The sequence below is a fragment of the Pinus tabuliformis genome, chromosome Q (assembly GCF_031772625.1).
Source record: "Pinus tabuliformis cultivar Carrire ecotype Pingquan chromosome Q, CPIR1, whole genome shotgun sequence".
Taxonomy (NCBI): domain Eukaryota; kingdom Viridiplantae; phylum Streptophyta; class Pinopsida; order Pinales; family Pinaceae; genus Pinus; species Pinus tabuliformis.
Window position 1 is genome coordinate 336,764,719 of NC_142296.1, and position 13,668 is coordinate 336,778,386.

At 33.8% G+C, this 13,668-nt stretch overlaps 1 protein-coding gene across 1 annotated transcript; it reads right to left on the reverse strand.

The window, feature by feature from the left end:
- Positions 1-5,543: 5,543 nt before the first annotated feature.
- Positions 5,544-7,559, reverse strand: LOC149219563 (protein trichome birefringence-like 36). Its single transcript, XM_089382623.1, has 5 exons — positions 7,057-7,559; positions 6,726-6,897; positions 6,467-6,636; positions 6,224-6,382; positions 5,544-5,981 (listed from the first exon to the last, which is right to left on the reverse strand). Exons 1-5 carry the CDS (start codon positions 7,476-7,478, stop codon positions 5,645-5,647), a joined length of 1,260 nt encoding a protein of 419 aa, XP_089238749.1. The 5' UTR covers positions 7,479-7,559; the 3' UTR covers positions 5,544-5,644.
- Between the last annotated feature and the right edge of the window lie 6,109 nt (positions 7,560-13,668).

The window sequence follows — 13,668 nt, forward strand, 5'->3', positions numbered from 1 at the left end:
GTCAAATTTGGAGGAGAAAAATGTGGAAAGACTGACAAAAGTCATAACTAAGACAATTTTCGACCAAATGGGATGCAAAAAGAGGCTAGATAGCCATTTTTGGGCATTCTGAACTCATTGGAATAGGTTTTAGGATCAAAGGAGCACTTCTGGATAGGCTTTTTGTAAATTGAATCCTATGGGTGCCCTAGTCAACCAGAGTGTTGATTCAGTTTATGGAGGAGTATGAAGGTGGAGATGACCTTGCATGGGTCTTCCAGCCTCCATGTACTTTCTGAAGCAGCCATTACAATAATGTTGTAGCTTTATTTCTTCTTTGCTTTATATGTGTCTGGAGAAGGAGACTTGTTTAAGTAATTCGAGTGAATTGTTGTACTTGTTTATGCTCTCGGTAGTTGGAGTGTGGGGTCTTGATTTGAGGGCCCTTAGCTTGTTGATTGTTTCATGACTAATTGTAGGTTGTAATGTGTTTAGAGTGAGAGTTCTTTGTAGAAGAATGTTTCCTTGAAGGGGAAACTAGCCACTATTTTTGTCAACACACTTATGTACTCTTTACCATTGAAGAATTTTGAGCATAATGAGAAGGGATCATGCCTTTAGAGCTGATCCAAGGAGATGTAGCCCAAGAGGGTGAACTCCTTTATCAATGGATGGTGTATTATTGTTTGATGCATGCTTCCATTCAGTCTTTTAGTTTCATGTTTTAAGTTTTATTCATGAAAGTTACTTAAGTAAAAACAAATAAAATTCATGCTTATACTTGCTATTTTGGAGTCAAAGCTCAAGCACATTTTTATATTCTGGTGAGGGGAATTAGCACAACATTACTAATCTGCCCCAATTCAGATCACTCACTCCCTCATTTGATAGTCAAACTTGTGGAGGTAATGGTGGTTAGAGGATTATTAATTGATAAGAGAAAAAGATAGTAGAAGAGTAAAAGAGTCGTCACAATGGGATATATGAGCAATGACCAAGGAGAAGAGACTACTAAGTGGGGAAATAGTTCTAGTGCAAAGAAGGTTATCTAGAATAGTGAGATAAGAGAACACACTTGTAGTTGATGGAGAAAGGAGTTGTAGAAGAAGGTGGTTCTAGTAGCATATTAGGTAGAAATTCCTCTTGATCATTTGAATACACAGTCTTAGTCTAGTTGTTGGGTAGAGAAACAAGAATGTTTGTTGAAGAAGAAGAACCCATAGCTCTTGAAGAAGGGGGATCATGATTCTTGGACAAGGGTTTCCACCAAGAAAGTTAGCCCAACATTGTGCTCAAGGAAAGAGATGAAGAACCCTTGTCCCTTGTTGAAGAAACCAACAATTAGGAGAGTTACTAGTAGATAAGAATGTTGTACATAGTGAGATTCAACATGTTGTAAGCCTAGTTGAGACTTAGACTAATGGCCATGCAACAAAAAAGGGATTGGTCTTGATATTAGGATTGTAATAGTGAGAACCATTTGAGGTTGCATGTAAGTTTTATTCCAATATCGAATAAAAGAAATCATGTTCCCTATTTCCACTTGTATGCATGCTTGTGTTTGTATTCACTTATTTTGTGAATGTTTTTCCCTCTAAGAGCATGAGTAAGCTAACCTAAGGTCGATGCTCCATTCTACAACACAAAGATTCAAAAACCAAGGAATGTGATGAGGAAATGATAAAATTGGTTTAAAAGCAAGAGAACAACAATATACTAAAACCACACAATCAACAAACACAAGATAAACCTATAAAAAAAACATGTATTCATGACTCATGTATTAAGAAACACAAATTAAACATATCCCATCCTTATGGTATTATTGGATGGATTATAATTATCACTTTAATTGAGCTTATAGCTTTATGTTTTATTTAATTGTAAAAAATTAACTTCATTATTAATTAGTACATTAAACATCACAACATTAAAAAAAACTCACGCATTTAACTTTAAAATAACATCTTAAACATTGCTTAAAATTTTATAAGTTGCAAATTAGCCCAAACTAAATCTTCTTCTAAAATCTATATATACAATGACCATACCTCATAACCCTACCTTTTTCAAATCAAAATATAAAAGCTTTCCTTAATTTTATTTTTCAATATTATATATATTGATAATTCAAATTATACATTAATATAATAAAAATTAAGTAAATTAGAAAAATACTTTCACACTTTAAACTTTCATATTTATATATAGAAGGAAATCAAGTCTCAAGAATCACAACTTGTTTGTGATGAATCTCATATTACTACAATGAACCTTAATTTATCTATTAAACCATGGGAAAGCAAGTGTCCATACACAATCTTAATAGAGTAAATGTACCATGTAAATGCTCCAAGCAAATTTAATTCAATTTAATAGGGTTGTGATCCACCCAAAAATTTGGCAGCAAGAAAGTCATGTTAGGAGTGATGAAAGAAGTTACGCATTGGAATTTACATTTCATGAGCATTCTCTTCCTTCTTCGGTGCTTTTGATAGAGCAAGGTTTGACCATCTAAACAAGAAGCTTATTTTGTCTTTTTTTTTTTATATATATTAAACCAGTTGTTTTTAGTAAGATAGTTTGGAAAAAAAATTATGGTTTTTTATTATTATTTTAATTTCTCTAAAATTTGGCAAGAATTTATTGAATCACAAGTTTGATGGGTAACTTAGCACAATCGAAGTACTCTAGGGGTTTTTGAGGGTGCTGAATCCACATATACAGTCAAAAAACTAATTTAAATAACACAAATTAAGATTTCATCTCAAAATTTTCTCCCAAATCAGACCAGAAAGTCCAAAAATTCACACAAAAAACAACTCCCATATTAAATGATATTGTTAGTTTTGTTTTTTAATTCTACGATATAATTTGAATTTGAATGTAAAAATGAAATTATGAATTTTTATTATTTAAAATATATAAATAAATTTAATATTATAAAAAAATTATTTTAAATAAATAAAAAATTTAAATTTATAATTATTAAAAATATCAACCAAATCTCAAACAAAATTATTAATTTTTTTTTCATTTTGTTAGTATCAATATTTGCATCCTGCCATCAGTGATCAAAAACCCTATTTTCATATCATATTAGAGTCTCACTCATAATATTTTGTCATTTCACTAGGTCATCATTCAAAAATTTACTCGCTGATGGTAGCCCTCGTAAAAAAACATCACTCTCCCTTAAATTTCATTACTTGCTGGCACATTGTCATACCTTGCTGAATGTACGTCAGTGATGAGGTCAAAGTCATCATGTCATCATATCAGTGATGACACCATCAATTATGGTCAGCCAAGGTTACCATTAGGTCCTAGGGTTTTCAAGGTCCAATAAAACACCATTTCCGTTGCATAATGTCAGCAAGTCTCATAGTGATCAAATAACATCTCACTATCCTAGGATGATTTGTAAATAGTTAGATGAGCAATTTGCCATAATGATCAATGAAAACAGAGATCATTGGTTTGAGAGAGTTAACAACCATCTTGAGAAGCTCCTGAATAAATCAAAGAAATACAATGACATACAGAGGAGGATGGCAAAGTATTATTGCCGAAGAAACCAAATAGCAAGGTCAAAACTCAAGAAAGTGAAGTCAAAGCTTGAAACCCTAAATATGCAAGAGGAGAAGAGAAAACTTGATATCCTTGCTGAGGCCTCTTTCCATGCTTGACATACTTCATTAGCAGTTCATGTATCAATTTTGACAAGTTTCTGGGCATTTTTTGAAATTTTTGGGTTTTTGTGCAAACTTTGACAGTTTTTGCACAGTTTGACTGTCCTATGCGCAACACCCTAGGCGTTGCACCTTCTATAGGCCTCCAAATGAAAAACCAAGACCACCATTGGATTCAGAAGGCAGTAAACATGCAATTTTGACTATTGGCACACCAAAATTGGGCAATCTGACAGGGAGAAATGGCCAAAAACACCTCAAAAATCACATTTCTGCCCTCTTTTTTAGCTAGGCGTTGTGCACAGGAGCAATGTTGGGAGATTGAATTTTTGGAGGGTCATATCTTATCATTTTTTGTAACCAAGTACATTTCTACAAATTAGACAGGACAGGCTTTCCAATGAGTTATCCTTAGTTCAATTTGGACATCGGGAACCCCTTCAAAACTCAGTTGGAAGATGGCGCTGTGCACAGACCACTGGCGCTGCGAATAGGACTAGAAACCGATATTTTGCTACTTTTTCACACTTTCTCAGTTACTCAAAGAATTTTATGAAGTTTTATTGATGTAATTGGTCAAAACAAATGTAATTATGTCTTTTAAAGTTACCTAAGGTAAATACATTAGGTGAAAACTCTCTTTGTCATGTAATGAATCAATTTCTAAAAAGTGAGGGATGAGTTAGTTTGACCTCCCTACACTTTAGGTTTCAGTTCAGATTTTGGTGGAATAGCTCCTTAGCTCATGGATTCAACCCTTGAGGATGGGAGAAGTTGTTTGATGGATATATCTATTATTTCTTGACTCATGTCACTGGTTGGATGTGTTGTATTGATGAGAGACACCAATGTAATCAGTGTTTGGCAGAAATTTAATGAATGAGTTGCAACTATTTTGATGGAATACCTGTGGTATGGCATTTTGACATAGTTTCTTCTTATGTTGCATATGTTTGAATGTTTTGTACTCTCATGTTTCATTTCACTTCTATGATATGTTGGTTTTCAAGTTGATGAGCAAAATACATCTTACATGCTTTGTTTTGGGGAGATCTTCATAATTTGTCCATTTTCTTCAGTTTAGAAGGAATACATGCTTCTCTTGCTCTTTCTAGCACCTCACCAGTCTGATCTGTCTCACTCAAGAACCTTAAAGTGTTTGAGTGTCTACCTACCTTGCTCCATCAGATGTCTGCAATCATACCCTTATTGGCCCTGCCTTAGTCTTTTTGACCTAATCCTCATCCAACAACTCAATTTCAAACAATCAAACCCTTCTACACACCATAAGTAGCCTAAAACCCTAATTCATCTAGCCCTCTTGGCTATGATTATGTGGAGAGAGCCCCTCCGGCTTGGTAGGGCTAGATACCAAGTCAAAAAATTGGTCTATGGTTACCTCAGCTGGACTTTTCCTTAGCCTTAGAGATCCAGAAGAGTGATAACACATTTTATCTATTAATTAAAACCTACTTTAATATAATTTACCCAATTAATAAAAAACATAATAATAATAAAAAACAACAACAACAAACTATTTTATCTAATAATTATTAGAACCTACTTTAATATAATTTAGGCAATGCCAACAAAATTTATACGATCAAACAGAAATTGCAATGAATGCCCAACAAAACCAGAGATGCAATGAATGCCCAACAAAACCAGAGATGCAGATTAATAAAACAAGCATTCATGCATCTCTGACAGATTCTATTGTAATTTTATTCCATCAAGCTCGACATAATTATAAAGAAATAATTATCACTTCAGCGAAACCCTTGAAATGCGAAGTGACATAATCAAGAAACTTGCGAAACCCTTGAAATGCGAAGTGACATAATCAAGAAACTTGTACAACCAAAATACAAATTGCAATAATGATAGACAAACCCAGAGATGCATTCATGCATCCTTGACAGATTCTATCATAATTTTATTCCATCAAGCTCAACATACTTATAACAATAAATTCACTTTGCAAAACCCTTGAAAAGCAAAGTGACATACAAGAGCTCGTTCCATGTATCAGGGGCGCCTGGTAAACACCAATGGCTACAGTCTCCAAATTTTTCAGGATGCTTCCTCTCCTCAGCAGTAAAAAGATTACTGTAAACTGAAGGGTGAGCATCCTTGCGAAACTGGGACAGTCCTGTGATATCCATAAGAGTAACTGGAAACCTTGTGCTTTCTATAACTTCCTTAACTATGGGCACCTGAGGAGGCACTGGAGGTCTGTATCCTTCAAATTGCACTGGCTCAGTCTGGTTGTAGCAATGACAGTCGCTCGCTTCATTCCACTCGTTAGGACTGCAGGGAATTTGATAAGGAATATTAGTTAGTATAATGAAAAAATGTCATCTTTAATTTAATGGTAGATTCCAAAATTCTATATACGGTAATGAGATTAATTGTTTGAACTTGAACTTGCTCAAATTCTGAAATATTCCTAAAATTTACCATCAAAATAAGTCAAAAAAATGGAATAATATGTTTGTTCGTATAGTACTTTACTTGTAATGTTTAGGGAAAGTGGTACTATAGAACTTTACTTGTAATGTTTAGGGGAAGTGGTACTAAAAAAGACAAGTGATCTTTTGGGATCTATGTTTGCAGATATCCAGTTGCTCCACGCCATCAATGCCTTCTTGTAAGCCACCATTGGATCCATGTCTGTGTAAGGCTTATTGCCATCCATGATTAAGTCCCATCTGTCCAACCACACTATTACAAAATTTAGTTGGCATTTGTTCACAGGTTCAATTAGAAAGTTACAGAGGTTTGATTGTTCTCACCTTCGATGCTGCCACCAATGGGAGGACTCAAAAACGAGAACATCAATTCCTTGCCAATAAGTCCCATTTTCCTCCATAAAGTCCAGATAGAGAGTTCTTTTGTTCTGACCATTATTTCGCATCTGAACCAGAAATGGAGCCCAGAAAAACTCCACAGAAGCATTATAATCCTGGTCAAAGAAAGAAGACTGTAAGACTTTGATACCCACCAAATAATCAAACGCAGAGTAATCCATTAAAACTACATTTATGAGCTTACCAGGGCCTTGAATATTGTAAGAGAAGATTGATGAATCACAGTTTTCTTATTGGCAGGAATATATGCTTGAAGCATGCAAACCATGGACTCCCACTGGTCTTCAGATATCGAGTCTCCAACAAACATTAACCTTTTTCCCCTCAATCTCTCGAGCAGATCTCTGGCATTGAAACTGAAACACCATATACAGGACAATCCATCTCTATTTTGTGTCAGATACAATATCATCACTATTCTCTGTTGCAGGTTTTCCTCTTTCTTAGTTTTAGAATAAATTTAATGCAAAACAGGGGAAAAATCACTAGGAAGGCTAATGTGTTTGCTCTTTCACCTGGGAATGGAACATCCACTTGGCTGCCATCTCCACTTCTCATAATCAGAATCTGGTCTTCCATTCTGTCTACAGGTTGATTTGCCATCAATGTAAGGGCATTGTGAAGCCAGAAAAAGAGGATAGGAAGCATCTTGGACCCATGTCCCTGAGAACAGATTACATTCCATTGTATCTGTTTTATTTTCTCCAAGATTCAGCATTGAACGACTGAGATTGCTCGACACATTCTCCATAGCCTTTTTTCTCTTGTCCCCTGCAACTATTAGAGACAGTGCGAGATCGCCATCAGTGACATTGCTGGTATGGATTTCAAAATCCTTGTTTTCTTCTGAAATAGAGTTGGCATATCCATGTTCGATTGCAAGTAGGAGGCCTGCAATACTGGTAACTGCAAGTATGAAGCTTAGGGAGGAGGCCATGGCAGCTGATTTTTTCAGCCACCGAGACCCAAATGGTCTCTTAGATCGACAGATATATCGGCGAAGCAAGGCAAGGCTGGGCTGGTCTATTCCAGGATGGATAACCACTAGATTGAATTGACGGGACAAGTTATGCTTTCTCTGTTTCAATAATGGCAGAATTGACATCAACCATTGTCTGCCCTTGACGCATTTATGTATGCCTTCACAAAAGAATGACGCAATAATGACAGAGGCTCACGAGGGCCTGAAAATGAACTTTGTCATTACATTGGCATGGATCACTGGATATGCAGCACGAATCTCACACAACAGAATGCTGTACGAGAGGGATATATTTATGTATACTCTCCTGGTTGATTAATAACACAAACTTTTTAATACTCTATTTAAAATATCCTCATTACAGTTTTTTTTGGGGTTTGGAAAGCAGGCAAAATTTGTATGATCATTTCCTGAATCATTTGATGTCTTGAGAAAGAATCTGTGGAGAAACTCTTGCAAAGTCGTATTCAGTGAAAACAGAACCTCAACACTGCTATATTAACTTTGTATATCGCTAATAACAGAGTAGGTTCCTACCCTGTCAAATAGCTTTGAAACCTGGCATCTAAGAACACAGCAGGCCAAATAGCCTTGATATTGTACTAGTCTAATTGTAGTAGTTCAATTTTTAGATGTCTAGCTTTTAGCCTTGACATTGTACTAGTCTAATGGTAGTAGTTCAATTTTTAGATGTCTAGCCTTGATATTGTACCAGTTTAATTGTAGTAGTTAGATTTTTAATGTCGATGACTTTTTCTAGGTATTTTTTTCCCTCAGATTCCAAGAGGGATATTTTGGAATTTTACTTTTCAATTAAGTGAAATTGAAATTATGCATTCAAAGAATTGTTCAGTGTATTGAATTTATTTAGATATTCAAAATACATTTAAAAAATTTAAAATTCACAGTTAAATTAAAAATTATATTATCAGATTCAGATTTAAAAAAAAAAACAATATTTAATAAGTTTTATGGAGTTTCCAAACATAAACTAATTACGGTAAATCAAAATCACTTCTGTTTTAAATTACAAAAATTGCTTTTATTTATTCATTTGCTGAATGGATGATGATATTAGATGTTGGTGAGTAAATTAAAATCACTTCTGCTTTTTACTTACAAAAGTTGCTTTTATCTATTCATTTGGTGAATGGATGATGATGTTAGATGTTGGTGAGTAAATTAAAATCACTTTTGCTTTTTTACTTACAAAAATTGCTTTATTTATTCATTTGGTGAATGGATGATGATGTTAGATGTTGGTGAATTAATGGTGATGATGATGTTAGATGTTGGTGAATTAATGGTGATGATAGATGTTTTATATAATTCATTTAATGAATGCATGATGATGTTAGATGTTGGTGAATTGATTGTGGTGGTAGATGTTTTATATAATTTTTTAAAAGGTAAAGAGTTTTGTTTAAAATTATTATTTTTATTTAATAAATTTTAAATAACTGTAATTTTCATCGATTCAAAAGTTAAGAAATTTCATATTGTAATGGAAATTTTGAAATTGTTTTTAATGTGATTGTATATAGAATATTTCAATAAAACATATTTTTCATATTCAATATTTTAAAGATGATAAATAATTATGATTGGGCGAGAGGCACATTCTACAATCCAATATGACCCTGATGTGTAAGTATGTCACGTGCTCAAAAAATAATGAAAATAATTTTAGTGTCAATCTTAAATTATATATAACTTTTTAATCTTGACTAAGATTAAATATTAAAATATAACTATGTATTTGAATGCATAGTAAATTATCTCATGCTTTTAATAGTTCCATTATCATATATGTAAATTTGAATGGATCATAAATTTACCTCTAACAAAAAAAATTACCACATTAAAATTCCAAATTAAGTAAAAATTTTAACAATTGTACTCTTTACTAAAGTCAATGTCATTTCTTAAATCAAAGGGAAAAGGTTAATTCAACCCAAATAATTGAAAATCTTTCTCCAAGATCTCACCTAAACATGTAAATGTAAATGTAAACATTTAACATGTAATGTTTAACATTCAACATTTGGCCCTATTTAAAAATCAATCTAATTATTTTTATTATGTATAAACACAATATAAATTTAAAATATAAAGAGGTTTACAAACACTCAAAAAAGAGATATGGTAAATAAATAAAAATATAAATAAACTAGAGGTATGGTAAATAAATAACCATTCTAATACCATGAGCAAAATACCATATTTATAAAAGAGGTATCGTAAATAAAGAGACAGAAGGAGAGAAGGAGAGGAGGGGGAAGAGAAGGAGAGAGGGAGGGATAAAGTAACATAGTTGGAGAGAGAGAGAGTGTGTGTGTGTGTGATGGGGGAAGAGAGAGGATTGGAAGGAAAAGAGAGAGAGAGAGAGAGAGAGAGAGAGAGAGTGATGGGGGAAGAGAGAGGATTGGAGGGCAAAGAGAGAGAGAGAGAGAAAGAGGATTGGAGGGAAAATAGAGAGAGAGAGAGTGATGGGGGAAGAGAGAGGGAGGTAGGAGAGAAAGGGAGAGAGAGGAGGAGTGTGATGGAGAAGAGAGAGGATTGGAGGGCAAAGAGAGAGAGGGGGGGGAGGAAGGGAGAGAGAGAGCGTGATGGGGGAAGGGAGAGAGAGGTGGGAGAGAGGAGGAGAGAGGGAGAGAGGGAGGGATAGAGAGATGGAGTTGGAGGGGGAGAGAGGGAAGGAAGAAGAAAGACATAGAGAGTGATAAGTGGAGAGAGAGAAGGAGTGATAAGGGAGAGATGGAGAGAGAGAGTGTATGTTTGGGGGTGAGATAAAGAGACAAAGAAGGAGAGATGGAGAGAAGAGGCGAGAAAAAGAGAGACAAGGATAGAGGGAGGGATATAGTAAAAGATTTGGAGGGTAAAGAGAGAGAGAGAGAGGGGGGGGGGGAGAGAGAGGGGGGGGGTGGAGGAGAGAGGATTTGAGAGAGTGGAGAGAGGGAGGGAAAGAGAGATGAAGTTGGAGGGGGAGGGGAGAGGGAGGTAATAAGAAATACAAAGAGAGAGAAAGGTGGAGATAGAAAGAGAGAGGGAGTGATAAGGAAGATGGAGAGAGAGTGAGAGAGACAACAAGAGGAAAGAGAGAGAAGCAGGGGAGAGGGAGAGAAGGGGAAGAGAGAGAGAGGGGGAGAGGAGGAGAGAGGGATACATAGATATATTGGAGAAAGAGAGTGTATATTTTGGGGGTGATATAGAGAGACAAAGGGAGATAGAGATATTGATGGAAGGTGAAGAGGGAAGAAGAGAGAGATGGAGAGAGGGAGGGACAAAGAGATTGATAAATATGGAGTGAGAGAGCGTGTGTGTTTGTGGGGGTGAGATAGAGAGACAAAGAAGGAGAGATGGAGGGAGATATAGATATAGATGGAGGGGGGAGAGAGGGAAGAATATTTCAATGCACATTGATTTTAGTGTAGATGACGATTTCTAATCCTATTTGATTGCTTGCACTAGATGCATTGATTTTAGTGTAGATGTTGATTTCTAATGATATTTGATTGCTTGCACTAGATGCATTGATTTCAATGTAGATGATTTCTAATCCTATTTGATTGCTTGCACTAAATGCATAGATTTTAGTGTAGATGGTGATTTCTAATCCTATTTGATTGCTTGCACTAGATGCATTGATTTCAATGTAGATGTTCATTTCTAATTATATTTGATTGCTTGAACTAGATTCATTAATTTTAATGTAAATGATTCCTAATCCTATTTGATTGCTTTCACTAAATGCATTGATTTCATTGTAGATGGTGATTTCTAATCTTATTTCATTGCTTGCACTAAATGCATTGATTTCGGTGTAGATGTTGGTTTCTAATCCTATTTGCTTACTTGCATTAGATGCATTGATTTGAGTGTAGATGTTGATTTCTAATCTTATTTGATTGTTTGCATTAGATGCATTGATTTCAGTGTAGAAGTTGTTTTCTAATCTTATTTGATTGCTTGCATTAGATGCATCAATTTCAGTGTAGATGTTGATTTCTGATTAGATGTAATTGGATGTATGATGGTACATTAGTTTTAAAGTGATTGGATTAACAATGTGCATCGATTTCTATGTAAGCACAAAAAATTATTGGCAATGTACATTGATTTTTGTGTTATAGTAATTCAATTTATTAATATTGGAGAGCAAAAGAGACAAGGTATAATGTTTACTACAACAACTTGAGCTAAAGATTTAAATGGTTTACGATTTCAACTATTCTTTTCATATAATCAATATGAAATGATGACAAAACTAATAAGGGTAACAATAAGAGAGACAAGGTATAATGTTTACTACAATAACTTGAGCTAAAGATTTAAATGGTTTCCGATTTCCACTATCCTTTTCATATAATCGATATGAAAAGATGACAAAACTAATAAGGGTGACAATAAGAATAGTAGAAGAAAATAGTTTGAGATTGATCACAATAAATATTATTTGTAATTGACTACATTCTTATTATTCACATTTTCTATCACTCAACACTATTACATTGTCACTTTGCATTCAAAAATTTTATTTCATCATTAAAGTTATTAACAATATTTATCATCTCAACAAACTAAGGTAACTAAGCAAATTTAAAATTAAAATAATCTCAGACATATTTAGCGTATTTAAAATGATTATATTAATATTAGATGTATTTACATATTATTGATAAAATTAATCACATCTTTGATAGATTTTCCTTGGTCACTCACCATTGAAACCAGCCTAGATCCATCTTAACTCCAAATCTATCAAGTGTCGAGAGGGATCACATCTCTTGAGGTGCAAGGATTTCCTCAAGTTTTGCACTCAAAAAAGAAGTTTGCACCTCAAGATATTTGATCCCTCTTGGCACTTGATAGATCCAGAGTTTAGATGGATCTAGGCTGGTTTAGACAATGGCATTTTAGGAATTGTTCAATACTCTATTTCATTATGGAACACCAAAATGTTTATCCTTATCTAAAGAATGTTATCTTTTACTTTAATTAAGAAGAGATATTTTTGATCTTTTAAATTAGGTTTCATCACCTCCTTATTATATTTTAATTTCTTTATCCTATAATTCTTTATCGTGCCACAATTTCTTTTTAAATTTAGATATGTTTTGTAAAATGACTTATTCCTTTATTCCCTGATGATATAGTCAAAATGTGACATCTATATCCCAATCTTGCTTGAGGGACCTCTTCCATTATTCCCTATTAATTTAGCCTAAGACTTGGCATCTTTATGCCAACCTTACTTAAATACTAGGTGGTTTTAACTAGAGTTCGAAATCATCTTACCAAACTATATATCTTATTCTCATACATTAAGTACTCTGCCGTCCAAATTATTTATCTTATTCTTATATATTAATTACTTAGCCATATCTATATTTTTAATGAGAAAAACTGTCCATTCTTTTTCAAAGATAAAATAGAATGTAATTTTTTAATTAATTTTGAAAATATAAATATAAGATACTTTTAAATTTATATTATCTTTCAGCATTATTCTCAGCATTTTTAATCACTAATTACATATTTTTTTTAAACATTTTTAATTTATATTATATTAACACTACTATATAAAAAAAAGGTTTATATTACCAAACAACATAATATTACATTCATTCCGGGGGTTGCTGTGAAAAAAACAATGCTCCCTCATCAACATTTATAGAATATTATTAACAAAGGCAAATGATGTTAAGAGACTTGTAGGCTTTCTCAAAGCAGACAGCCACAATATGAGTGTTTTAACTTAATTAAAGTTAAAAGAATTTGTTTAAACCAATTTTAGTTGCCCAGCAACTGAATCTACTCTGTTTTTCCCTAGGTTTATAGGTTGAGGGCAGTACAATTTTATTCATTATTGATAGAAAATTGCTCAAATCTATCTGTTGCTTTCCCATATAAGAAATTTGAGGGTCCCAAACGAGGAGAGGGGCAATTTGCTTTCTCAAATAAGAAATTTGAGGGTCGAAACGAGGAGATGGGCAATTTCCAAATGTTAATTTATGAAAGCTCAATCATCAGGCATTGAAAGTCTTTTTTAGTATGTAGTCATATTGCATATTCCACCCAAATTTCTTTATTGTTTTGTCTGGAAGCAGCATGCAGAAGATCCTCCATGTCAAACAATTATCTT

Coding starts and splice junctions, on each gene's coding strand:
- LOC149219563 (XM_089382623.1), bottom strand. CDS start 7,478: ATGGCCTCCTCCCTAAGCTTCATACTTGCAGTTACCAGTATTGCAGGC. Junction 6,898..7,056: donor AGTGGATGTTCCATTCCCAG/GTGAAAGAGCAA, acceptor ATGGTGTTTCAG/TTTCAATGCCAGAGATCTGC. Junction 6,637..6,725: donor TTACAATATTCAAGGCCCTG/GTAAGCTCATAA, acceptor TTCTTTGACCAG/GATTATAATGCTTCTGTGGA.